Raw genomic sequence first — 27,739 nt, 5'->3', positions numbered from 1 at the left:
CTCCTTGTCCTTTTTGCTTTAGTTACTTCTTAAATAGTGTTTTGAATTTTTGCCCACCCCCGTGGCCAGCTTCTGACCAGGATTGTCTTGCATATGTTTCCTGCATAGATAGGAGCACAAGTATGTGTCACCATGCCCTGTTTCTGTAATTGAGATGGAGTTAATCTAACTTATTGCCTAGGATGGCCTCAAACCACTATCCTGTTGATCTCTACCTCCTAAGCAGCTGGGGTTACAGATGTGAGCCGCTGTGCCCAGCCTCCATGATCTTCTGTAAAACATCCTCCTCTCCTACTCAGATCTTGAGTGTTTTTTAGAGCAATAGCTTGCTGTTATTAATCACTAGATGCTGGAAAGCAATGATTAGAAGGGCAAGCGACTGTGTTGGGAGAAGTAAAGATTAGATTAGGTTGTAAGTATATAGGCTGCACATGGTAAGACATTTTAGGTGGTGATATTTTATCTTTAGCACATAGAAGTTAGTAAGTTGATGAATCCAGGAGAATACATACTAAAGGCAAAACATTAGAAAAGCAGATGTGGAAGGAACTACAAGTCCATAGTTTGTTTATATTTCAGGGACCAGAGGATGGCTAAGAGTTAGGAACACTGTGGGAGTTTTGTCCAGCTGAGATTGCACTGGACGGGATTTTACTTTGATGTCTTAGTTCTAGGGCTCTTCCTTTGTTTCATAGCAATGAGAAAACTTGTATGGTCAGGCAGAACATGGCCTTGCCAAACTATCCTTGAGAAATTGAGGTTGGCTCAGTGGACGATAAACAAGCACATGTGAGAACAGCTGGTGTCGTGAATGGAGGTGGTCTGGTGTTCCAGCCTTTGTTGTATTGAGTCTGGAACCTAGAGAAGCTGGGAGCTAGTGGTCTGTTATCAATTTGGTTTCATAACCCCAATTAGTTGAAAGAGCCACATGTGTGTCAGAAGCCTCTGCTGTCTGTGATTTCTGCACCATGTGGAAAGAAAACACTGTATTGGGTTTTTTTTTTTCCTTAATGACTTTAGTACCGCGGTGTGTGCTGTCAGGAACTGTGTGAACTTCCCCATAACTGCTTTCCTTGTGGAGTATCCAGCGCATCCCACAGTGCTAGAAGGATGTGTCAACAGCCAATGAAGTTCTTATAGTACTAGCAGCTCTGTATCTGTGTACTGCTTTTTGGAGTGAGTCATACTGTAAAGGTTACTTAAAATGCTTTTGTCAAAGCTCCAGATTAAACAAGGCAGAGGTGCTGGAAGCAAGCATTTATAGATAGAATTAGATGGGTCAGGGAGCTAGGATGCCTAATGCTAAGCTGTATTGTATGCCCTGCTGACAGTAAGATGAAAAATTAGGAAGGGTTATGTACTCAGGTAAAAAGCTGGTCTAGAATTTAGATAATCTCTGCCAGTATTTCACTCGATTCATTGATTTTAGTAGTATAAGAGCTCTTCTTATGGGCTGGATTGTTTTGAATACTTTTTCAGTGTTTGAGTAGCATCTATGAATTTTTTGCTAAAAATAGCAAATTAAACTCATTCGCCATGGACATAATTACAATTTGATTTATTAATATCAATTCAGCATACTAAAAGACAGGTATTTTTGAATTTCAGAAATTCCCAAAGCAATTTTGGCAATTGCTGTAGAATTATGGTAATGTATATTATTGTTTCTTAAGAATACTCTTCACGGGGCCAGGAGTTTGGCCTAGTGATAGAGTGCTTACCTAGCATGCACGAAGACCCGGGTTCGATTCCTCAGTACCCCACATACATAGCAAAAAGCGGGAAGTGGTGCTGAGGCTCAAATGGTAGAGTGCTAGCCTTGAGAAAGTCCAAGGACAGTGCTCAAGCCTTGAGCTCAAGCCCAGGACTGGCAAAAAAAAATAAAGAATACTCTTCACATTTTAATATTTCAAATTAAATTATGAAAAACATGAGTATTGTTCTGTCCTTTTAAATTTACATTCTCCACTTACCATGAATCTAAGTCTAGGCGCTACTGCTTCCTCTTATTTATTTATTTATTTTGCTAGTCCTGGGGCTTGAACTCAGGGCCTGAGCACTGTGCTTGGTTTGATTCCTTGGTACCACATACATAGAAAAAAGCCAGAAATGGTGCTGTGGCTCAAGTGGTAGAGCCTTGAGAAAGCCCAAGGAGAGTGCGCAGGCACTGAGGTTAAGGCCCAGGAGTGGCAAAAATATTTACATTTTTATTATCCTTCAAAAGAGTTACCATTCAACATGTAAGTTTATGAGTATAATGTATCTTTCCCAACCCAACCCCTCTCCTCAGTTTTCCTAGTTTCACAGGTATTCATTGAATATTGTGATTGCATTTTCTGATACTTCCTCTATTCATACCTTTTTGAGCTGCAGCTTTCCCTATGATTGATAGAATTAATTCAATTTCCATTGTTAATCAAAGCCAACTCCTTAAGACTCACTTTGTAGCTCATCAGTAAAGATTTTTTTGCAAAGTAGCTGCTGTTTACCTTTTGCTAAAATTAACCCAAGAGAGAAGAAGCTAATTGTGTTTTGCTTCTTTCAAAAGGAATATTTTACAAAAACTCAAGTAGAGAGGATAGTGTCATACAAGATTTTTAAAACTGAAAGTCTCTGTTTTCTATCACTGGTTGTTTGCCTAGATAGAGCTAAATGGCCTTTACTTTCCAGTCCACTAAATATAACACAAAGAAAGGAAGGGAAGGGAAAGGAAGGGTAGGGAGAGGGGGAAGGGAGAGGGAGAGAAGGAGAGGGAGAGAGAGGGGGGGGGTGGAATAGCACATAAAAGAGAAATAAACAGGATCAATTACTATTTACTCATTTTTATTCTTGTAATTTTGCTCTGATTGAAATTATTCCATGAAGTTCACTAGTAGATAAGAATGAATGTGTGAATGTTTACATTTTTACTATAACCACTGTTTTAGCACTTTGATAAAGTCACTTGTCTAGTCCAGATAACACTTTGAGGTAGGAAGTATTGTTAACCTCCGATTACCGATGTGGAAATTGGCACTGCATGGCTGATGTTTTGCTTTGGATCTTATATATCCCCTGAATGTCCGTGCACATGCTAAAGGCTTGCCCACTAGCCTGTGGTACTGTTGAGAGATGGCGGAACTTCTAGGAGGCAAGGCCTACTGGGAGTATTTAGGTCATTGGGTCTGGAACCTTGAAGGGAATGTTGGGACACAGGCCTCTTCCTCTAACTTCTCAGCTGCTACAGAATGAGCATCTTTTCTTCACATGTTTCTAACCACGTGTGCTACCTAACTGCAGACCCAAAGCAACAAAGCCAACTGAGGTGGATTGAAACCTCTGAAACGAAGTGTCAAAGAATCTGAGAAGAGGCTATGGGATGGGAGGGGAGGCATTCCTTATAAGATCATCAACTGTTGATACCTCAGGTATTTTGTCTTAGCAATGGAAAGTTAATATAGCTGTACACTCCATAGCATGATACTCAAGTACTTCTCACAGGACTTCTTGCCTATCACACTGAAAGAAATCCACTTTTTTTTCTTACAAAATTTTGGCAAATAATAATCTTTTTCTTGAGATTCTTCTCCTTTGCATTTATTAGAGTCACTTATTAAGTCCTGTTCTCTTGGTAAGTGCTCTATTAGGCACTTAGAGATTATTTTAGCGAATAAGAATCAGACAAAAAATTTCAATGTGTATCCCACAAAATTAAGGAAAGTGAGGTTAAATGAGAATGTTGGAAAGGATGACATTGATCCAAATGCATTGTATTCATAAACTGCTTTGAATTGCAACTCCTTTCTACAACTACTTAGATAATATTGGGGAAAAAAAAAGAAGAAAAAAAGGAAAGAGAGAATCAGGCAGAAGTATTGCCCTGCTGGAACTTCCATTCCAATGTGCAAAAACAGCTCACTGCACACCATGAAAAAATTGATAAGATGAATACATACATTATGTATGATGTTAGATGATATACATTGTATGTACACAACAGTGTACTGTGGAGACCAAAGCATTTTGCTTATCTGTGTATTACTAATTAACATGGAATATTTTATCAAAAGAATAAAGTTAGCTGCTGAGTGTGATGGTTTAAGACCATAATCCTAGCTGTTTGGGAGGTGAGGATTGGAGGTAGGGGGTCAAGGTTCAAACCCAGTGAGGGGAGGTAAAGGGAAGCAGCTCCAGAGACTCTTATCTCAACCCAGGGCTGGGTGGGTGTGGTGACTTCCTGTTAAATACATGGGAGGTGGAGGGAAGGTTCCAAGCCTGTCACACCCAGCAACACAGGGAAACCTGAGTAGGAGTTGTATAGCACAGATAGGCCTGAGCATGATCCCAGATCCCACCTTGAAAATGACAGATGTAAAAAAAGGGACTGGAGGGAAAGCTTAAGTGGTAGAGAACCTGCCTAGCAAGTGTTAGGTACTAAGTCCAGTCATCAGTAATACATAGATAGACAGGTAGACAGAGAGCAAGATACAACTACACTCCTATAGAAATGGAAAAAAACCCCCAATGTTTACATAGAAAAAGGAAATACAAAACAAAATAGCATGTTTTTATATTCCTACTTTAATAGTAAGTATTTGCCAAGGAACTGAATGTGTATATTATTATTATTATTATTATTATTATTATTATTATTATTTGCCAGTCCAGGGACTTGAACTCAGGGCCTGAGCACTATCCTTGAGCTTTCTCAAGGCTAGCACACTACCATTTGAGCCACAGCACCATTTCTGGCTTTTTCTATGTATGTGGTACCGAGGAATCAAACCTGGGTCTCCATGTATGCTAGGCAAGCACTCTACCACTAGGCCAAACTCACAGTTCGAGAATGTGTATATTAATTGCCTTCATCTTGTGACTGTATTTTGGGGCGCTGAGGCTTCATTGCAGCGCTACCATAAAATGTAAGGGAGATGATGGCATTGTTTCCTAAACTACAGAGGAAATTACAGAGGCATCAGCAGCATCTCACTAGTTTTCACCAGTCAGCTGCTCTTGCTATGGAAGAGAGGGAAAATCAGGAGAGGCAGAGAGCTTGGAAGACAAGCTGATCTTCCTGCTCATCAAACAACTTTTGTCTTCCCGTGGTTTATATCCAAGAGTGTAAAATATATCCATATTATTATACCATTTGTCTTCTTGAAAAATTCTAAGCTCCGTACCACTTAAATTCCATTTGTTTTTCATTGTTGTAGATAATTCTTTCATCATTGATGTCACAAATGTCACCATGGCACCCTTTATTACTTCTTAAGCTTAACATATATGAAGTTCCATAATCTTCCAAATTTAAATAGTCCTTAATTGATAATTTTTCCAGTACAACTTTTTTTTTTGGCTAGTCTTGAGGCTTGAACTCAGGGCCTGACCACTGACCTTGGATACTTTTTGCACAAGGCTAGAGCTCTGCCACTTGAGCTACAGTACTACTTCTGGCTTTTTCTATGTATATGGGTCTTCATGCATGCTAGGCGAGCACTCTTCCCACTAGGCCAAACTCCTGGCCCTTATTACTTTAAAAGCAACTCTATAAGCTGGCTGTGGTGATACCTTTAAATCCTACCTCGTGGGAAGTTGAGGAAGGAGGATCGTGAATTTGAGACCAGGACAAGCAAAAACTTACATTGTGAGACTCTCAAAAAAGAAAAAAATCCCCAAACTCAAACCAAACAACATGCAGCCCCGCCCACCTCCTACCTAAAGAAAACAAAAACAAAACCAAAAAATAAATCTCCTTCTGACTCTATCACAATTTTATTGTATCAGTTTTCAAGTGTAAATAGGTAGCACTGAATCTCAAAATATGTGAAAACATGAACTGGATGTCTGGGAGAAATGATTGATTGATGTGATTTTTGTTTTGTCATTTCAAGGGAGTGAAAAAAATCAACCCTGAGTTGTATGAAAAATTTATCAACTGCAGATTTGGAGAAGAAATGTTACAGCGCATAGACCTGTGCTCCATGCAGAAGAAGAAGCGTAGCGATGGTTATTATCACTGTGAATCTTCAATTGTGATTGGTGAGTGCCATTCAGTATCTGTACTTTTCAGTGTCTTTAGTTTATCTTCATTGTTTTCCTCAGTGACATATTTGCTCAGATAGTATGTTTCAGCAACAATGCAATGAAAAATTTGTAGGGCATTTTTCATGTTTACATGCATCAGTCAACATTTGACTAGTCTTCATACTTCGGTACTTTAACTAGAATGGAATCTTTTAGCACTGATTTGAAATTCATTTCAGCTTAATTTCCTTTTATGCACACAGAGAAAGCATTTTCTCTTGGTGAAGGCCTATTGTATCATTCCACACAAGGCATTTTCTTATTTGTTGCTTTTGAAATTAAGATTGGAATGACCACCAGGTCAGAAAGTATCACTCTGAATAAAAAAGGCTGGGACATGGAATGTCTTCAGTTGGTTCTGCAAGGAAAAGGGTTTGGAGAGGTGGCTGAGAACTCTGTCTTCATGTATCAGTGCTTCTGTCAGGTGACCCATTGTGAAATCAGTTCCCATATCCTTTTGTTTGTGGGTGGAAAGTTCACACCCACCTATTCTGTTGACCAGAATGGGGCCATCCCCCATTGGCAGCAAGAATGTATCTCAAAGGAGCCTGCTCTGCTGTGATTCCAGTGTGCTATTTTCAACTAGACACCCTTCGCATAGAACTGTCAACGTCAAGACAATCTGATTTAGATGCTTCGAAAGTAATGTGAAAATATTAAAAGAAGAGAAATAGATATGCCTAAATATTTCAAGGTTTTCAGCCAAGATAATTTCTCTCTACATCAGCATGAAGAAAATCTATGGATGTGTATGCATTATGGAAGAAAATCTTAATATGGATATTTATTGAAGCATTTAAAAAAATGTTCAAGAGATACAGTTTTATTTCCAAGCCTTTATTACTGCTCTTCAGAGAAATGGTCATCTTATCTTCCAAAGAGCTATCTTAAAGAGAAGATATTCAGAATATCATTTGAGTTTTATGTATTTTGAGATATTTCACATCTATTCTAAAGAGGATTTTCGTGCTTCAGAATCTGTGTAAGAAGCTCTTGCATCTTAGTTTGGATGAGGACCAGACTTTTCCCTCCAGCTTTATTATAAGGGACTACTTTAGACCTTCTTGAGAATGCAGACTTTGGCTTACTTTCCCTCTGCCCAAGCCTTTGGAGGGAGTGCAGGGCTCTGTTGCCCTTTTCACTGCCACTAAAACAGCAAACGTGTGGATTTTACTGCTGGGCAGCTAGCTTTAATAACTGCACTAAAATTGCCAGTAGGGGGCTCTGTTCCATTCACCCAGCACTGTCTTCCTTCTTCACTCTTGTCCAGCTTAGTCTCTGTTTTCCCCTTAGAGTAGGTAGGTAGTTTTTTTGTTTTCCTAGATTTTTCTCTTCTTCTTTTTTTTTTTTCTTCACCATTCCAGGAAATGTATAACAACCCAAAATAAACCAAAATTAGTCATCTGGGCTTCTGTTCTCCTTACAACTGAAAAACAAGAGGTAATAAATCTGTTTCTAACTCATTTCCTACATTTTTTTCAGGTTTTTTTTCCTTTGTTAAACTTGTTTCAATTTTTTTTTGGGGGGGGTCTGTTGTGAAACTTGAACTCTGGGCCTGGTGTTGGCCCTGAGCTCTTTGGCTCAAGGCTGTTGTTCTACCAATTGATCCACAGTGCCACTTCCTGTCTTCTGGTGGTTAATTGGAGATGAGAGTATCATGGACTTTAATACCCGGGCTTGCTTTGAATTTCGATCCTCAGATCTCAGCCTCCTGAGTAGCTAGGATTAAAGGCATGAGCCACTGCATCGGGCTTGTTTCAATCTTATTTATCTATAACAATCAGTTAATTAAAAAAAAAGGTTTTGTCTATTGTTTTTTAGCATATTTGCTAATACTGATATGAACTTTAAAGTGATATCTGCATCTAATGTAATTTGTTATGATTACCGAAGTTTTATTTGTTTTTTTTTTTTTTTGCCAGTCTTTGGGCTTTAACTCAAGGCCTGAGCACTGTCCTTGGACTTTTCTCAAGGCTAGAACTCTACCACTTAAGCCACAACACGACTTCCAGCTTTATTGTATGTATGTGGTACCGAGGAATCGAACCCAGGTCTTTGTGCGTGCTAGGCAATCACTCTACCACTATGCCAAACTCCTGGTGTGCTAGGCAATTACTCTACCACTATGCCAAACTCCTGGCTCTACCCAAGTTTTAATACAAACTAGAGTCCTGTTATTTGCTTATAGGTAATTACCAATTTTCTCAGTCTTACCTGAGTTTTGGAACAGGGTATTTAGCAGGATTTGGGACACATTCATTATGAACTTCATTTCTTTCTGTTTAAAATTTTTATTTTAAGTAGCTGTGCAGTCAGGTGCACTGGCTCACGCCTTTAACTCTAGCTACTCAGGAGGCTGAGGTCTGATGATCAAGGTTCAAAGCCAGCCCAGGGAACAAAAAGACCTGAAACTCTCATCTCCAATTAACCTCTAGAAAACAGGAAATGGGGCTTGGTTCAAGGATAGGGTGGTAACCTTGAGCTGAAGAGCTCAGGGACAGCACCCAGGCTGAGTTCAAGCATCATGACCCACCAAAAAAAAAAAAGTAGTACAGATTATTAGCACAATGCATCTTCCATGAACTTAATTTCTTGACCAGATTTAATTGGCTTGCATTGGTTAGATTTTTCTTTGATTTAATACAAATTCAAACTTCTGCTTCCTGAGCTTTAAACCAATGTTTTTAAATTGACATATATGAATTGTACATACTTGTGGCATATAATGTATTATTGAATTACAGTTACACAATTTATAATGACTGTATCATTTTGATTAGCATAGCCACTATCTCAAACATTTGTCATCTCTTTTTGGTAACATTCAAAATCCTTTTTCCTTGCTGATTTTGAGATCTATGATGAATTATGTAAGTCACTCAAATTTGCTATAGTATACTAATTTGAACTATTGTGTGTTTGGTTGTTTATATAGCACTGAAATCAGGACCTTGCCTTTCCAGTTATTTTTTAGATAGGACCTCACATTTTTTTCCCAGGTCTGGCCTGGACCATCACCATCTTACCATTACTCTTGCATAGCTGAGATCCCAGACAGGTCAGACTTGCTCAGCTTGCTGACTGAGATGGGATCTCACTAATCTAATCTCTAATCTGGCTAGCTTCAAACTATGACCCTTCTACCAGTAGCTGGATTTACAAGTATGCACTGTGGTAGGCTCCTGGCCTTAATCCAGCAATGTATTGTAAACATTACTAGAGTAGGACAGACGTCACATCTTGTGCTGCTTTGTATTCAGAATTCTGTGGTAGTGATTGGGCTTCCTGAAATGGTTTACAAAATTTTATATGTAAATAATAATATGATTTCCTGGGAGAAAGGTTCAGATTTCATCAGATGTGCACGCATCCTATCTCCTAATTTGTTCATGGTGTATTTTGGAGAGGCAAGATTCCAGGTCACTGAGTTTCTTTTCAGCCATCTGTGTTATACCACTCAGGGCATCCTCTCAAAAAACAGCAATGACCATATGCTTTATTCTTAAGATTTCCGATTCATTTTTCTTCATGTTTTTCCCTCCTACTATTTTACTTCATGGATACCATTCTTTCATGGTTGTTGTATGCTTTAAGATAGTCCATGTTTAAAGTTTTTGTCATGATTTTAGAATTTGAGATTCTTCAGCATGCGTTCTACTGTTTGTTTGGTCTTTTGAGGCAGTTTTCTCTGCTGCTGTTGAAGTGGTTTTTTTTTTTTATTAGAGAATTTACTAACGTTGATTTTTACATCATATTTTAAATGACAAGTTTAACAAACAAGTGTTCAAGGAGGGAATCTCTATTTACAATCACTGGGACTTAGTTTTTAGAACTTAATCAAAATTAGGATAAGGGTTTATATGTCATAGAAACATATTAATTTATGAAATAAAACATTATGTCTATAGAGTCATAGGTTTTAAGTCTATATAGTTATGTTTATATTTCCATTACCATGTCCATAGCTTTGGGTATGCAGTTATTGAGTCCTCGCTCTTGTTCTCTTTGGATTTAATAGCCACATATTAAGGATACCATGCGCCTTTTGTTCCTTAGGTCTTGACTTGTCTCACTCAACATGATTTGCTCTAGATTCATCCACTTCCCTGGAAGTGGGTTTTTTTTTTGCAGCTCTTTTCCCCGCACCTGCTTCCCACCCCAGAGCCCCATGTGGGTTCTGTTGCTGTCTCAGCCCTGGGCCTGTGGGGTTACTGCTTTGAACTAATCTAAAAACAATTAGGGCTCATTCTAGAATGTCTTACACATTTGAAGTTAGAATAAAGTTATCAACAGTTTTCATATTATACTCTGCTTTGAGTCCCCCCCCCTTCCCCCCCCCCCCGGGTCATGGGGGCTTGAACTCCTGGCCTGGACACTGTCCCTGAGCTCTTCAGCTCAAGGCTACTGCATTGAGCCTCAGCACCACTTCTGGTTTTCTAATGGTTAATTGTAGATCAGAGTGTCACCTTTTTCAGTTCCCGGATTGGCTTTGAACCTTAATCCTCAGATTTCTCAGATTTCAGCCCCCTCAGTAGCTAGGATTACAGGCATGAGCCACCTCACGTGGTATTTCATACCAAACTTAGAGCCTCACATTGACAAGATAACTGCTCTATTACTTGAGCTGTGCCTCCAGGCCCTTTTTGCATGAATTATTTTTGAGATTTGTGCCTGGATTGTGATCTTCCTACTTGTTACTGGGGATATGATCGGTAATAACTCAACGGAGGATTAATACAGAGATCCAGTTACAGTGAATATGAAGTAGAAACTTAGTTTTAAGATTTTAGCTTTTTCACTGTGCTAGACTCAAATTATGTTCTCTCTCTCTGTCTCTCTACCTCCCAGGTAGCTGGGACTGCAGGGATAAGCTGCTATATCTAGCCAAGAAATATAGTATATTTTTAGAATATTGTTTATGTTCTTCCAAGTTCTCTTCCAAGTTCTTACTTTGTTAGAGATCACACATTAGCAGTCCCATTTGTTATAGTTGATTGGCACAGAGTTTCTAGTTTTTCAGTAATTTGAGTTACTTGCCAATGTGGGGAAATCTATTAAAAAGATGTGAATTTTCACCTTCTCCCGAGCCATTTAACAATGTAGTCAAATATTACATTCCACAATTTCCTGGATGGACAGAGAAGTCAGCACACTGACCTTGAAGGTCACACTGACCTTGAAGGTCTTTTATCTCCACCCATATTCTTGTACAAATCTGCCTAACTCACTCACACTTCCAGTTCAGCTGCAAGTCAGGTGAATGTGTATACTCGCAGGCTTGGTGTTACTTCCTGTTCTGTTCATGTTGCATCAGGAGCCTTTCCTCTTTGACTTCTGCCATTTGTATGTCTCTATATGGAGTGTTAGGGCCTTTCAAGCACAAGAAAAATGCTATAGAATTTTAGTTGTCTCCTAATTGAAATTGGGTGATATTATGCCTGTTTGTCATGGAGGTACAACTTAAAAACCTACCTACACTAATCAGCTAAATTCTAATCCAGAAAAAGTAAAACATTGAGCTCTTTCTGATGAAAACCAGAATGATATGGTCTCTATATCTTAGGGTTATGTATGCTATTTACTTGAATTGGTTAAATTTTTCTCAGGAAGCTATGTTCTATTTATATTTCCTTTGGGAAGGTAATTGACTAAATGACTGATGAGTAATTTTGCGCTTGCAAAACTAGTTTACTTTCAGCTGTCAGGCATATCTTATAGAATGCAATGGGGAATTTAGGAAGTCTGAAAGATTTTTTTTTTCTCCAAGCTAGTGTATTTATAACTTTTATAAGTAGAAGCAGAAACAGTGATTTTTCTGGAAACTCCCAGTTGTTTAGTGACTTAATATAATGAATATTAAGTATGTACAGTGTGCTCAGATATCATGAGAGACGAACTAGTATAAGATATAATCCTAAGAATGCTGTAGTGGGCAGTGGTGCTGTGGCTAAAGTGATGGAATGCTTGCTTTGAGCTGAAGAGCTTAGGGATAACACCCAGGCCCATGGATAGAGTGGTAGCCTTGAGATGAAGAGCTTAGGGATAGTGCCCAGGCTCAGAGTTCAAGTCCCAAGACCGACAAAAACAAAAAATACTGTAGCATCACTGGGTAGCCATATTTGGAAAGCGGAGATGGAGGAAGAGTAGAGGAAGGGGACTTGTCCATAATAACAGTATGAACTTTTGTAGGATACAATGGAAAAAGCTTACATTATGCCTTGTAGAAGACTAAAGGAATGAGGAATCACAGGATCAGATGAATGGGGTTAGATGAAATAACAGATAGCAGAGAGAGAGGGGGGGATACTTTCTGGAGCAATAGGTATTATTTGTATCAGAAGAAAGTAGTAGGTTGTGAAGTGATTGTAATAATAGGAAATACCTAGTTAGGAGCTGCTGATTGAAGTTGCTAGCATTGCACGTACATGCTAGTTGGTAAGTGAATGGATGGATTTACACATCAGTGAATATGTACCAAGGAGGAATAATGGTAGACAGATGTGGACTTAACCTACACCGAATGCAGAATGCAGAACTGGATGCTAAACATCTGGCATTCACCTAATTCTAGACCCTAGCATAGGAGGCAATGAAGGGCCTGGGATTGAGCCATCCATACATAGGCTCAGGTAGAAGTGGATGTGTCTGCATGGACCTGGAGGAAGAAAAGTGTCAGCAGCAGATAGCTCTCATCATAACTATAGATGCTGCTTGACTTACAGTGGAGCTGTCATAACAAACGTGAAAATACCATTCCATGGAAAATGCAAGAATACACTTCGCCTATTGAACATCACAGCTTAGTCAGCTCACTTGAAACATTTTGATTAACCTATATGTGGGCAAAACAGCCTAACACAAAATCTATTTGTTATGAACATTTGAATGTCTCATATAACTCAATGAGTACATGCTCAGTGAGCACCAGGGGCCTAGTTGCTCCTTTCCCTGGGCTCTTGTTGCTGACTGGGAGCTCTGCCCAGTGTCCTAAAAAATATCCTATTGCATTGCATATAGCAAACCCAAGAAAAGATCAAAACTCAGATACTGAAGTACAGTTTTCTACTGAAATCATACTGCATTCACGACATTGTCAAGGAATTGTAATTTGAGTCATTATAAGCCAAAGATTAAATGTAATTTATTATCTAATCCAGTTACATTCTGCTGGTAGGTCAGAAGACTTCCAGGCTCAGACTTACAGGCTGAAACACTAAGAATTATGAGTTGAGTCAATGAATTTAATTCCATTCAGGTAGTTCTGCTTGGCAAAAATCCCCCTGAAGAGGCACAGAAACTTTAGACCCATCCAGTTAATGTGAAAAGTCTTGTTGTACCCCCTATCCAAATTTCTAGTACTTCAGTTTGGGTAGTATAATTAAAAGACTTTATGTGTTACATTTAGGGTTGATAGCTTTCATACTAAAGACTCTCAGCTCTGATTTTATGTCCTAATCTTCCTTATGTCCTTGTTTTATGGGCTAGGGAAAGTCCAAAGACAATTGAGCAAATTTTTGGTTCTTGGCCAGTTTTAGTATGCTTAGATGTTTCTGGAAGGTAGTGCTGTGAAGCCAGCTGATGGGGCAGGGAGTAGAGCGAGAAGGCAAAGATCCTTTTTTTATGGGTGAAAAGAATAGCTAAGACAAAAAGAAAATCCTTTTAGCTTCCTAGAATTCTTGATCCTGAAATCTTTTCTGATCAGCATTGGATGATATATTTAGAAACATTTAGCTTGAAAGTATTTGCATTTCTGAAGTGCTGTATACCCACTTTAGAGTCTCCCCAGTTAGAGAAGAGCATTGCTGGCAGGGATGAACTTTACTTTTTTCTCTTTGTAGTAGAAGTTGTCATCTCCATGCATGTTTTACAGGAGATTTGCTGTTCCAATAATTTATAAAACTACACTTTGGTGAAGTCTTAAATTGTTCCAAAATTTGGTCCCTGGATTCCAGTCTGTGAGAGGTCTGATAATGGTTTACGAGGACACAATTATTTTATCATAATATAAGACCCTTCTGTCTCTTCCGGGGTCACAATCACAACTGATCATGCTAAAGTAAAGGTGAGAAAACTACAGGTTGCCAGTCGGAATCAAGGTAGTTATTGTTGTTGTTCTTTTTCTTGTTCTTGTTCTTCTTGTTCTTCTTCTTCTCTGTAAAAGGCAATTTCACATAAGCATACTTTTGTCAAGTGGTAAAGTTGGTGTGTGCCCTTTTAATACTGTGTGTGATGATAATGAGAAGTTTGTGTACAACCTTCTTGAGAATGCTGAGAGGGTAGCTTTAGCTGAAGTCACCACCTTCATGATCATCACACAACATTGTCTTGAAAAAAAATCAAGGGACAAACTGGTTTTCAGACTTGGGCACTGAAAATAAACAGGTGAACTTGCACATCAAGTAAAATAACTGAGTGTAGAATTCAAGTTGTTGTTGTTGTTGTTATTTTGGTTGGTGGTTGGCTTGAACTCTGGGCCTGGTCTCTGTCCCTGAGCTCTTCAGCTGAAGGCTATTGCCCTCCCCTTGAGCCAAGCCCCACTTCCCATTTTCTAGAGGTTAATTGGAGATAAGAGTCTCAAGTTCTCAGCCTTCAGAATTGCTAGGATTATGTGTGTGAGCCTCCGCACCAGCTGCCTCCTCACTTTTTAAAGGTAGAAAATACAGATTAGAATAACTACTCCATTTTCCCATTTTTATCTATAACATTGTCTTGTGATAAAATGAAAACATTTTATTGGTATAGAGATCAAACACAAAACACAGTTGACGCACACAACTTGCTGAGTTTTTATATTTGTACACACCTGTGAGAACCTCATCACCATGAAGTCACTGAACACTTCCTTCACCTGTCTCTTGTCACTTTTCAAATGAGATAGAGGTGGCAATAATATGTTTTTTTTAATTCTGTATAATGAAACTATGTCAAAATTTGGAAGGTCTTCATAACTCAATGGATGAATATTTTTAAATGGATGAATATTTTAATATCAATTCATGTTTAAAAAATCACATCACATGTGGAAAAAGCATCTATCAAAAGACCGAGATAGTTACAAAGATCTGAATGTAAAGAATGTACACATCATTAACATGCTTTAATATTCAACATTATAATGAAACTTGAGGAAACTAAACTTGGTAAACTTTGCAATGGTATCGAAGAATCATCAGAATTATCTGAATTTTGTAGATATTTATAAATATACTTCATGACAACAAGGGATAGGAATTTTCACTAATCTTTGTTCAGCCTTTATTATAAAGATGGGTTACAATTGCAAAAGTCAGTTGAAGTGTACATTTCCTTTTGGACAATGTCACCCCTTCCCTCACTCTCCCAGTTTTTCTCTCCCATCCTACTCACAAGTTCATTTTTAACATGGTATCTAGTACCATTTCTGCCTTTGTTTAGTTTTTGCACCTCCATTTCTAAACCTCCCTTAATGCTCCCAAAGACACACACACACATACACACAGCAAAAAGGAAAAAGAAAACCTCTTGTTTTCATTTCCTGGAGTTCATTTAGATAAATACTATTCTATATGGTTAGATGCACATAGGTATTTCTAAAAGTGTCCATCTTACTGAGTATGGATTACTAGAGACCTGTGTAATTTATTATGTTCCAGTGTATTTTAGATCTAGTTTCTGCATATGAAAGAAAAAATGTGCCATTTGTGTCTCTGAGCTTGGTTTACCTCAGTTAATGTGACTTTGTTCTAGCTCCATTCATTTCCCTGCAAATGACACCATGTTATTCTTTCTTATGGCTGTGTAAAATTCCAGTGGATTCATTTAGGTATTATAAGGCATCTGAGTATTTCCCACAACTTGGCTATTGTGAATAGTGCAGCAATGAACCTGTGCAAATGTCTTTATGGTCTCCAGGCTTGTGATGCTCTGGATAGGTGCCCAGGGGTAATATGGCTAGGTTATAGGAAAGATAGATGTTGAGTTTTTTGAGGAATCTCCAACTCCTGTCCAGAGTGGTTGTACTGGTGGTTGTATCGGTTTACATTTTCACCAATAGTGCAATATGGTTCGTTTTTCCTCACATCCTCGCCAACATTTGTTGTTTGAATTCTCATGTTGTTGGCTAATCTAACTGGGGTGAGATAGTATCTATAAGTTGTTTTGATTTACATATCCTTTATGGCCAAGGATGATGAGCATTTTCTGTTTTGTTTCTTTGCTATTCTTACCTCTTATTCTAGTTTAATTTCATTGTGATCAGATAGGATGCAAGGAGTTATCTCCATCCTTCAAACTCTCACCTAGTTTATTAAGAGTTGTGCACAGGATATTTCATTATTTCCTTTTATTATGTAGAACTTGATTATAAAATTTCTCATCTACATTTGTAAGTGAAAAAGGGTAATGGTTCTATTAATTCTTGTGCTGGTATAAAGGAAGAAAATCAAGACTAGCCTGGTTTAACTGGGACTTAAGTCACCTAATTTAGCAAGATTATTGTTCTTCAAAACAGAGAAACTTTGATGTGTTATATCTTATATTTAAACGCCAGTCTTGTTCCTTTTTATAATCTACTTGTCTTTCACATGTTTCTTTGCTGAAACATGACTTCTAAAAACAAAATATTTAACATTTCATTTCTATATGTTGCTAATAAAATGGAAAATCATCTGAGCATGGGAACTCTTTTGTGTGTGTGTGTGTGTGTGTGTTTGCTTGAAACAGCTTTGGGAGAAGTAAGTGAGAAGCTCATGGTGGCAACTCACCATACTCAACTCAGCTTTTCATCTGGATGCTAACACAAAATGGCAGCTGATGTTGAGGCTATTTTGAAAATTCATCCTTTCCTGACCTATTTTCAAACTGAATGACTTATTAAACACGTTAGGAATCCTTCCTACAAGTTAAAAAAGGCAGAACTAAGTGGTAATTTTTTTTTTTTGTGGGTCATGGGGCTTGAACTCAGGGCCTAGGCGCTGACCCTGAGTTCTTCAGCTCAAGGCTACTGCCCTACCCCTTAAGCCACAGCCCCACTTCCCATTTTCTAGTGATTAATTGGAGATAAGAGTCTCACTTTCTTTATTGTTCAGGCTTGGCTCTGAACTGCAATCCTTAGATCTCAGGCTCCCGAGTCACTAGGATTACAGGCAAGAGCCACCATGCCTGGCTTAAGTGGTCATTTTAATTGTCTGACCACTTAGGCATTGTGAAAGAGTACTAAATTATTCCATGAGTTATTTGCAGAAACTTCTATTTTAAGCATTAAATTTAATTATATATACATATGCATAATTTGTTTAGTTTTCTTTTGCTAGTATCAGAGCTTGAATTCAGGGCCTTATGCTTTCTTGGCTTACTTGTTCATGGATGGCACCTTGCCACTTGAGCCATCCTTCCAACCTAGCTTTTTACTGCTTAATTAGACAGGGAGTCTTGAGGACTTCTCTGACTGGGTTGATGCTGATCATGATTCTCTATGTCTTGGCCTTTTGAGTAGCTAGGATTATAGACCTGAGCCACTGGTGCTAGACTTTGTGCATTTCGGGGAGGTAAATATGGAGATGAACATTGAATTCTAAGTAAAAAAGAAAAAGCAAACTAGGTAAATGAAATCCTTAAAATTTAAAGTTTGTAGTCAAACAAAGCCACTAAAATATGGGAAGTTAGGCAGGAAGAGAATTTGATCAAAGTGCATTGTATGTATGCATAAAAATACTACAGTGAAACTTTTAATAGTTAATATACTCTGATTTTTTTTTTGCCAGTCCTGGGCTTGAGCTCAGGGCCTGAGCACTGTCCTTGGATTTTTTTCAAGGTTAGAGCTCTACCACTTGAGCCTCAGCACCATTTCTGGCTTTTTTTCTATGTATGTGGTACCGAGGAATCGAACCCGGTCTTCGTGCATGCTAGGCAAGCACTCTACCACTAGGCCAAACTCCCGGCTGACTCTGATTTTTTTTAAAGACATGAAAATAGTACTAGAAGACACTCCTACTTGCCAGTAGTCATGGCTCAGTAGCCATCAGTTTGCCTATGTGCTTCTGAATAAATTTTCCACTATAATAAATAATATTTGTGTTTTAAGTGTGTTTAGCACAATGACTGAGTGTTATAAAAATGAATAATTAATATTAATAGCAGTATTTACCCTATTGAGATAATTTTTGTAATAATATTCTTTCCTATTATCACAACACTCATCTCATGCTAATAATGATCTGCATTATTCCTAATCTGTATTATTTCCTTAAATTGACATATAGTTAACACTATGCAGTTCAAAAGCAAAAATGCATACATGTATGTTTTTATTTGTGTAATATTTCATACTGCACATGTCTGATTACATAACTATGTACATAAATATAGGAGGAAAAATGGCTTTATTTATTTGGGCTATGAGAAAAAGTTGGCAAATCTGTGTTAGAGTTTATTAACTTTGACAGGAAGATAAAAATCACAAAAGACAACTTGTAGAGCTCATTAAATTCTTTTTTAAATATATATTTTATTGTAATTAATAGAAGGGTTACATTATGTTCACCAGATAGAAGGTGCATTACTTCACATACATTGATACCCTTTCTCATATTTTGGTCCTCATTTCCCTCCCCCCACCCTGCCCCTCCTCTTGTTTTCCCCCTTCCATATCCAATTTCAAATAGCCAAATAAGCATATATACAATATATCAGATAACCAGGTGAAATATTGTAACAATATGAGATAACCAAGGGACAGCAAAAGAGATGAGATATAACATAGTACATTAAGGACAACAATCACTCATTATATGGTTTTTGTTCTATATCCTGGAGGTCCTTTCATTTAGTGTCATTCAATATGGCCTATGTATGTAGGTTTTGTTCTATTGTAAATCTCTGCTAGGAGGAGCTCATTAAATTCTTATCTATTGTCTCGGAGCTCAGAAGAATTAGAGAGGATGCAGTCCAGAAAATGAGTAATAGCCAACTGCAGAGAAGTTAGCGATTGAGAACCACACAGGCTTGTTCTCATCATCTCTGCCACTTACTCTTGTGCAGCTTTGTGTGCAGGAATAACCAATTCAGAACTAGGTATCTCCTCTATAAAATGGGGTAGTAACCATTGTCACCTCCTGAGAACTGACAAGACATTCTAGCACTAGGCCTGGGCTCATGCTCACTGTTCCCAATTGGTGCCACCATTATCCATTGTTTTCATCACAAACTGAATGCAATCAATAAGCCTAGTCAGGAAAACATACAGACAAACTTAAGGTAAGGGTTCCTATGAGAAAACAAAACAGTACAGTACAGTAATTTAGACATTAAGAAAGACTGGCTTCTGGGGGTATTAGGATATTGGAATAGAGTTTTAAGGGCTTGGTTGTTTTTTTTTTTTTTTTTTTTAAATCAACCATCATTTAAGATGGAGGAGAGAGTACCACTTGTGAGACTGTCTGATATGGAGATCTGAATCACTTATGAAGTTTCTTATGTCATTACAGTTCACAAATTCTCTATTTTGTATTGAATTATTGTGTTATAGTTTTTACCAAAGCTGGACTTTGATTATGTTTGTCTTCCTGATAAATTGCTAAAGAAGTAATAAAATTCTCATTCTCCAGCTCTGAACAAAAATCCAATTTCCACTTAGTTTTGTTGCATCATTACCCTTAATGGAGGAATGGGAATGAAGTGTAGTTGGAGTGGATAAATGGCTCCCGGTTGTCACACTGGCAGGGAGAATTCAAGATTCATTGATGCCCTCCATGTGAGCAGATCTTTCAGTGCTCCCTCCAGACAGTGAAGTCATTGCTAACTATTGTACACATACAGTTTTCTCCTTCACTTTCAAGCATCTTCAGCAGTCTAGTTTGGTTTGTTATAATTTATTTGTGCAATTTACTGGACAGATATTTGTTGAACTTACCACACACTGACCATTCTTTTTGGATTGAAGATCAAAGATGGGCAAGCAAAAGCCCTATTCTCAAATTGCAGAGGAAGCAGCAGGAGAAGCAGCTGCTCAGGAGTCTGTTCAGGGAGGTATATTGTGCATATGAATGACTTATCGTTAAGGACCTCACATCTTATTTTATATGGGATAGGAGCCATAGAAAATTATAGAGCCTGAAATGATATGATCAAGCCTGTGTTTATGAAGGCTGCTTTAGCAATCATTTAAGAGGACAGTGGTTGGGGACAACAGGACACTGGGTCCACTGACCAGGAAGAAAGCAATGCCACTCATCTCCGTGGGTCATGAAAACTGCCCATATTTAGCATTTGAGTTCAAGTGAAAAAGGAGGGTATGCTGCAGAGCTAGTTGACAGAAGAATTGGGGTGAGTTGTGAAAAGCAGGGAAGATATGTAGAAGAGTTTCCAGGCTCAGGATTTAGACATCTATGTAGATAAAAAGGCCCTGCATCAATGTAGAAGATAGAAGGGAAGACAAGTGACATATTCAGGTTTGAGTGTGTGAAAGCAACAGCCCAGCCAAGTGGCATGTTGAGGAAAGAGAAGTAAGATGGGATGGAATAATGGATGCAATATCCGAGAGGTGGATGTGAGATCCAGTGGCATTAGGTTAATAGTTCTTGCTCCATGTGTGAATAAAGTAGCAGAGGGATACCTGGAAAACCAGACTTTATAGCCCTGTGTCCTACATAAGAATTATAGGGGAAGGATGGAGGCTTTAACCCAAAAGCTAGGATAGAGGTAAAAAGCAATTACAAATTTGTTTGTTACATTGTCTATGGGACAGGAAGAAAAACTTAAGTTTCACTATTGTTTAAGTATACATGTTTTACATAGCAACTTATGCTGCTATAACAAGGCTCCATATTGGTTCCATAATCCATAAAGGTCTTTGATATTTTATCTGACTTTAATATGTTTCATACAACATGTCTAAAAAATTAACTGAAAGGACAACAGTTAGTTAACTCATGGTTTGTGGTTTAATTTGATCTTCTGTTGATGAGGGCAATGACATGGTTGTGTTTTGTTCTGATTCCAACTGCAAAGCAAATCACAAATGACCATATTATATTTCATAACTTATCTCTGCCAGGTATATTCTCATTTCTATCAGGTCTTTGCTTTTTTTTTTTTTTTTTTTTTTTTGCCAGTCCTGGGCTTGAGCTCAGGGCCTGAGCACTGTCCTTGGACTTTCTCAAGGCTAGAGCTCTACTACTTGAGCCTCACCAAGTGAGGCTCTTCGTGCATGCTAGGCAAGCACTTTACCACTAGGCCAAACTCCCAGCCCAATTTCTATCAGGTCTAATTGAAGCAAAAACATAAATAGTAGCACAGTAAGGTTGAAAGAAAGTTGTTGCCAGTTTGGCCACTTCTTTTCCAACTATATATTTTATAAGAATTTAGTTTATATGTGTGACATACATTTATGATAATATTTTTTCAGTGATTTTCTTTGAGAAAGCGGCTTTTTAAAATTATAAACTTATTTGTAGATTCTTGATTGATCAGTTTTCTGTAGCTATAACCACATACCCCAAACCACGTACTTTATAAAGAAAAGATTTATTTACAGTGCTGGAGGCTGAAAGTCCAAGATTGGGCAGTCCCACCTGCTTTCCTCTGGTGAGGTACTTCCTTGGCTGTTGAGGGCTGAGTAACCCCATGTCTAATAACTTTCTGCTAAGACAAGGCAAGGCGCAAGAGGCAGGGGCAAGACTTGATTACCATTGGTTACAAATGTGTTATTGTTTATCACTCTCTGCTGGGACCTAGAGTGAGGGTATATTAGCTGGAGGGACTTCCTCAGGAAGGGAGTTTATTGGAGAGAGATTTTCCTGCCTTGATGAAGCTGCGTGGTGTCTCTGTTTGGGCTCCGGGGAAGGAAGGCTGAGTGCGGGAGGACAGTGGGCCCTCTCCTCTTGCCGCTTGTCCTGGTCGGGGCGTGTTTTTCCCCATCCCTCCTACTAGTCGAGAGGGAGGAAGGACCCCGGCACTTGGCTGTGTCACATCTTGAGAGAGGAAACCAGAAGCATTCAAGGACTTTAATAAAAATTCATCCTCTTGAGGTCCAGGAGTTTGGCCTAGTGGTAGAGTGCTTGCCTAGCATGCATGAAGACCCGGGTTCGATTCCTCAGTACCACATGCATACAAAAAAAGCCAGAAGTAGTGCTGTGGCTCAAGTGGTAGAACTCTAGCTTTGAGAAAACCCAAGGACAGTGCTGAGGCCCTTAGTTCAAGCCCCAGGACAGGGGAAAAAAAGGTCACCCTCTTGAGAACTCAATCACTATGTTCCTTACAAAGTCAAACAGTCCCTTAAAGGCAATGTTACCAGGCAGGACCCAATAAGCTTGCACTGGGCCCTACCTCTTAAAAGACACACCACTTCAATTCTGCATATTAGTGGTTGAGCTTCTAACACATGAACTCTCCAAGGACACATCCAAATCACAACACTCAATCAGTTTCTTTAGTCTGACCAAAAAAAGTAGAGATCACCAGGGCCGGGAGTTTGACCTAGTGGTAGAGTGCTTGCATAGCATGCACAAAGACCCGGGTTCGATTCCTTGGTACCACATAGATAGAAAAAAGCCAGAAGTGGTGTTGTGGCTCAAGTGGTAGAGTTCTAAACTTGAGAAAGCCCAAGGACAATGGTCAGGACCTGAGCTCAAGGCCCAGGACTGGCAAAAAAAAAAAAAAAAGTAGAAATCACAGTTTCCATTAAAAGGCAAATATAAGACTAGGCACACCAGTGGCTTGCCTCTTTCTCATTTGAGCCAGTGGCCTAAGGATATTGTCTTTAAACTTTTGTGTTCAAGACTAGTCTTCTACTACTTGACCCATACCTCTATTAGCTTTTTGATGGTTAATTGGATATAAAAATTAATGTACTATGTTATTTCTTATCTCCTTTGTTGTTCCTTGGTTATTCTCATATTATTATAGTATCTCACCTTGTTATCTGATATATTGTACATTTATTTATTTGAAATAGGAAAGGGAAGGGGAAAAACAAGATGAGGGGAGGGATAGGGGGGAGGGGAATAGGGACAAAAACAGGAGAAAGGGTATCAATGTGTGTGAAGTAATGCACCCTCTAACTGGCGAATATAACTATAACCTTTCTATTAATTACAATAAAAAATTTAGAAAAAAGAATTTTAACATTTTTCCTGTCCAGGCTGGCCTTGAACCACAATCTGCAGATCTCAGCCTCCTGAGTAGCTAGGATTACAGGCTTGAGCCATTGCTACCCAACAATGACATTCTTTTTGAAACAAGAGATTTTGTTATTTGCAGGAGAATGTCTCCCAACAGATATACATTTCAGTTGTGAATTAAGAAATATATTAAGAGAAAATAGACTCAGCTTTGGGGGTATTTAAATAATGCTTTTGACAGCTACCACATGTAGTGAGGAATATCCTTAAACAGGCTAGTCAAAATGAATACTTCTGATAGAGTGGATGGGATGACTTTCAGTTTTTAATATGGCAAACTATGACAAATGCCAAGACCTACACCGAATATTCCTTCCTATTTAGTGCCACTTCACGTAGAGTAAATGAATGTTTTTACTCTGGAAATTCACTTTCATCATTTCTTATCTCTGAAAGGGTTAATAGAGAATAAAAATATGATGCTCAGTTACTAGAGCAACATTTTATTTGTGGCTTGATATGACTGACAGCTGTGTTACTCGAGGTCAAACAGCAGACTATCCTGAGAGCTAAATATAGAGTATTCCGTATGACAAATAGAACTGTGACCCCCTTTCTCCAATAAGCTGGAAATTATGGAACCAAACTTTTTGTTGTTTATTGTAGGATTGTGAAGAAATTGCCAATGCTCAATCATTTGTGAAATATATTTTGTTATTATTATGAAGGGCATTATTTTCTGTCCTTACCCCCCCCCCCAAAAAAAAAAAAGTCTGAGGAGTTAAAGGCACTTGAAGAAGATAGCAGCCATGTCTGGTACTATAAATCCAGATTGTGTTCTTCCTTTCTTTTCAAGCAAGATTTTAATATCCAAACATTTAACTTGTCCAGGAGTAGATAACTCCCGTTAGTTTTTGTGATTTCATTAATACTTAAAAAGGACAAACTATGGAAAGCAGGGATGAGTAGTATTTATCTAGAAGAAATCTGTATCCCTTCGTTCTCTTATTACTGCATTGCCTTAATAAAACTGCCCAAGAAGGTTTACCACTGGAATACTAAGCTTCCCCTTTCCCCCTTAGGGCTGTGACTACAGATGTGTAGCTCTTATTCTCCTATGGCCTTGGCTTTCTCATCTCCTCTGGGTGCTCTTTTTGACTTGCATTAAATTTATTCCGGAGCTTATATGATGATCATCTTAGCACATTTATTAAATACACAGTAGCTGGAATTAAACTGGTATGCTATAAATGCAGTGTGTCCAAAAATATGTTATAATGAGTCAGCTTTCTTTCAACTGCTTTACCTCAAGTGCTCTACTGCTGTCTCTCCTCTGACCAGGGAAATAATTTTCTGGAACTTGTTTTTTAAGGAAGGGAAGGCTGTTACTATATATGTTATTTAAGGTTGGGTCTACACATATAGAAAAAAACTTACTATATCATCATCTTGGAATAGGTATTTAAAAAAATAGCACTAAGCAGAAATGCATTAGCAGAGATTTGGGAATAACAGTGGTCTTCTGAAGGACTTCTTTTGTATCTCTCATTTTTTTATCTACTTTTTTCTTCCTCTTTCCTAAATCCACATATGTTGTACACAGTATGTTATATTTTCCTTATAGGTTGTGGGACATAATATCTCTGAAATCCAGTACTAAAATATTATAGTATATGGAAATCGCAAATACAAATACAGTCTTTAGCTTTAGATAAGAAGAAATACCCTGCAAAGGGAGGTAGAAGTCTGTTAAAAATAAGAATAAAGTGAACTCTTCATTGTCACAGTGAGACTCAGATTCTTTTTTCTAGTTCTTAAAAACAGATCTGCTATAGAGAGATTTACAAATAATCCCAGAAGATTTTACATGTATGATTTCAAGCCTCTTTCTTTTCCTTTCTGACACATACTAATAAAAGCAGCCTTCAAGTCAATATTTAGTGATGTCATGTCAGAATCTTGCCCTTTGACAGCAGTTAACTGGGCAGTGCAAGGACATCTTTTTTTTCTTTTCTTTCATATATTTTTTATTGTAATTAATAGAGGGGTTACAGTTATATTCACCAGATAGAAGGTGATACCCCTTCTCATGTTTTTATGTCCATTTCCTTCCCCCCACCTCCTCCCCTCATCTTGTTTTTCCCCCTTCCCTTACCTATTTCAAATACACAAATAAACATATATACAATATACCAGATAAGAAGGTAAGATACTATAACAATATGAGAATAACTAAGGGACAGCAAAAGAGATGAGAAATAGCATAATATGTTAAGAACAACAACCACACATTATATAGCTCTTGTTTCCATATCCTGGAGGTCCTTTCATTTAGCCTCATCCTATATGGCCTTATATATCTAGGTTTTGAGCTATTGTAATCCTCTGCTAGGAGAGTCCAAGGTTTGTACTAATTATGACAAATAAGGGAAACCATCGAACCTATGTTCCTTTGGGTCTGGTTTACTTCACTTAATATGATTTTTCTCAAGTCTTCCCATTTCCTTACAAGTGGGGTAATGTCCTTTCTGATGGCAGCATAGAATTCAATTGTGTATAAATACACTTTTTTTTTTTTGCTAGTCCTGGGGCTTGAACTCAGGCCCTGGGCACTGTCCTTGGACACTTTTTGCTCAAGGTTAGAGCTCTGCCACTTGATCCACAGTATCACTTTCTGGCTTTTTCTGTATATGTGGTACTGGGGAATCAAACCCAGGGGCTTTGTGCATGCTAGGCGAGCACTCTACCACTAGGCCATACTCTCAGCCCCTGCAAGGACATCTTTGAGTATGAGTAGTAAATGTGGATATTATAGATTCCATATTGATATATATATACACATATATATGTGTACTTATATAACATATACATATGTATATATTTATTTTTGTGGGTCATGGGGCTTGAACTTGGCCTGGGCACTGTTTCCCTGAGCTCTTTAGCTCAAGGCTACCTTCCTACCGTTGAGTCAAGCCCCACTTCCTGTTTCCTAGAGGTTAATTGGAGATAAAAGTCTCAGGTCTTTTGGGGACCAGGCTGGCTTTGAACCTTGATCCTCAGATCTCAGCCTCCTGAGTAGCTAGAATCATAGGCGTGAGCCACTTGGCCCAGCTTGGATTTTTATTTTTTTAGAGAAAAATAAAAACAATATCTGCCCATCCCACTCTGGCTCAGAATAATTGTCTTTGGGCATTCTAGTTATGTGAATTTTGTTTCTGTAAGTTATCTGGTACTTCTTGAACTTTCATTTGCATAGGAACTGTGATATTTCTTGGCACAACAGTTTCCTTTGATTTTCTTTTTCGTATGTTTCCAAATTTATCAAGCTCAGATTTCTTTGATCTAATGAGTTGGAGGTATAAAAAGAATGCAAGTTTGTATCATTTTATTGAGTTGAAATCTTCAGCAAAGCTTGTTTTTTGAGTCACACTTTTTCTTGAGACTATTTAGAAACCCAAATGTGTGTGTGTGTGTATGTATATAAATACATAATATAGGTAGAAAAAGATATCAATCACACAGAGCACAAAGAAGAGTCAGCTGCCATCCCTTATAGTTTCCCATTTTATTCCTGACATTTTTAGCCAATATAAGAAAAAAGAAATCCAAAGTACTATAGCAGATATATCACATCAGGCCTTTTCCTTCTTTGAAACTTTTCCTCATTGAAGTTGAGGTTTTTTGTTTTTTTTCGTTTGTGGGCCTGGGCACTGTCTCTAAGCCCTTTCAGCTCCAGGCTAGTTCTCTACCACTTGAGCCACAGCACCACTTCTGGTTTTCTGATGGTTAATTGGAGATAAAAGTCTCATAGACTTTTGTGTCTAGGCTGGCTTTGAACTGTGATCTTCAGGTCTCAGCCTCCTGAGTAGCTAGGATTACAGGGGTGAGCCACTGGTGCCCGGCTTTTTTTTTTTTTTTTTTAAATAGATGGTACTAAGGTTTGAACTCAAGGCTTCACACTTGTTAGGCAAGTGTTCTACCATTGAGCTATGCCTCTAACCCTGTTTTTTTTTTTGGTTTTGATTTTGCTGGTTATTACTTCCTACCCAGGCCTGGACCATGATCCTCCTATTTTAGGCTTCCCAATATAACTGGCATGACAAGCACATTTCATCATGCCCACCTTCTTCCACTGAGATGGAGTCTCATAGACTTTTCTGACTAGGCTGGACTGGAACTGTGATCTTTCTGATTTCAGTCTCCCAAGCAACTAGCATGGCAGGCAAGCTACTAGAGCCTGTTCCTTTGTTTTGTTTTGTTTCTTCTTAACAAGATCTCTCTGTGTAACTCAGGTTGGTTTTGAACTCATGATATTCCTTTTCAACCTCCCCAGTGCAAAATGAACCTTTTAAAAATCTTTTGGTTATAATGGGCCTCCACATATTACTAAAAGGAGTATGTTAATTCTCTCACAAAAGTCCTTGGATATCCTTGGAGATTACTTATGAAAGTTGAGTGCCTTCAGAGGTTCTGGTATTGTGCTCTTGACTGATTATCACCTCTCCCTGGGGGACAGATAACATTCTTAGATCCCATCTCCAGATGGGGTATTAGGTAAATTAGTTTTTTTTGTTCCCTGC

The 27,739-nt window shown here is 38.3% G+C and overlaps 1 protein-coding gene across 3 annotated transcripts in view; it reads left to right on the top strand.

Annotated features, from left to right (window-relative positions):
* Akap7 (A-kinase anchoring protein 7) overlaps positions 1 to 27,739 on the top strand; it is a 124,155-nt gene that overhangs the window by 64,232 nt on the left and 32,184 nt on the right. For all 3 annotated transcript variants that reach the window (XM_090338119.1, XM_090338120.1, XM_090338118.1), the window contains exon 7: positions 5,871 to 6,018. In XM_090338119.1, coding sequence (XP_090194245.1) covers positions 5,871 to 6,018 — 148 coding nt within the window. The remainder of the gene's footprint in view (positions 1 to 5,870; positions 6,019 to 27,739) is intronic.

Source organism: Megascapheus bottae, chromosome 8 (assembly GCF_031878675.1).
Source record: "Megascapheus bottae isolate mThoBot1 chromosome 8, mThoBot2.hap1, whole genome shotgun sequence".
Taxonomy (NCBI): Eukaryota; Metazoa; Chordata; class Mammalia; order Rodentia; family Geomyidae; genus Megascapheus; species Megascapheus bottae.
This window is presented reverse-complemented; position numbering and strand designations above follow the sequence as displayed.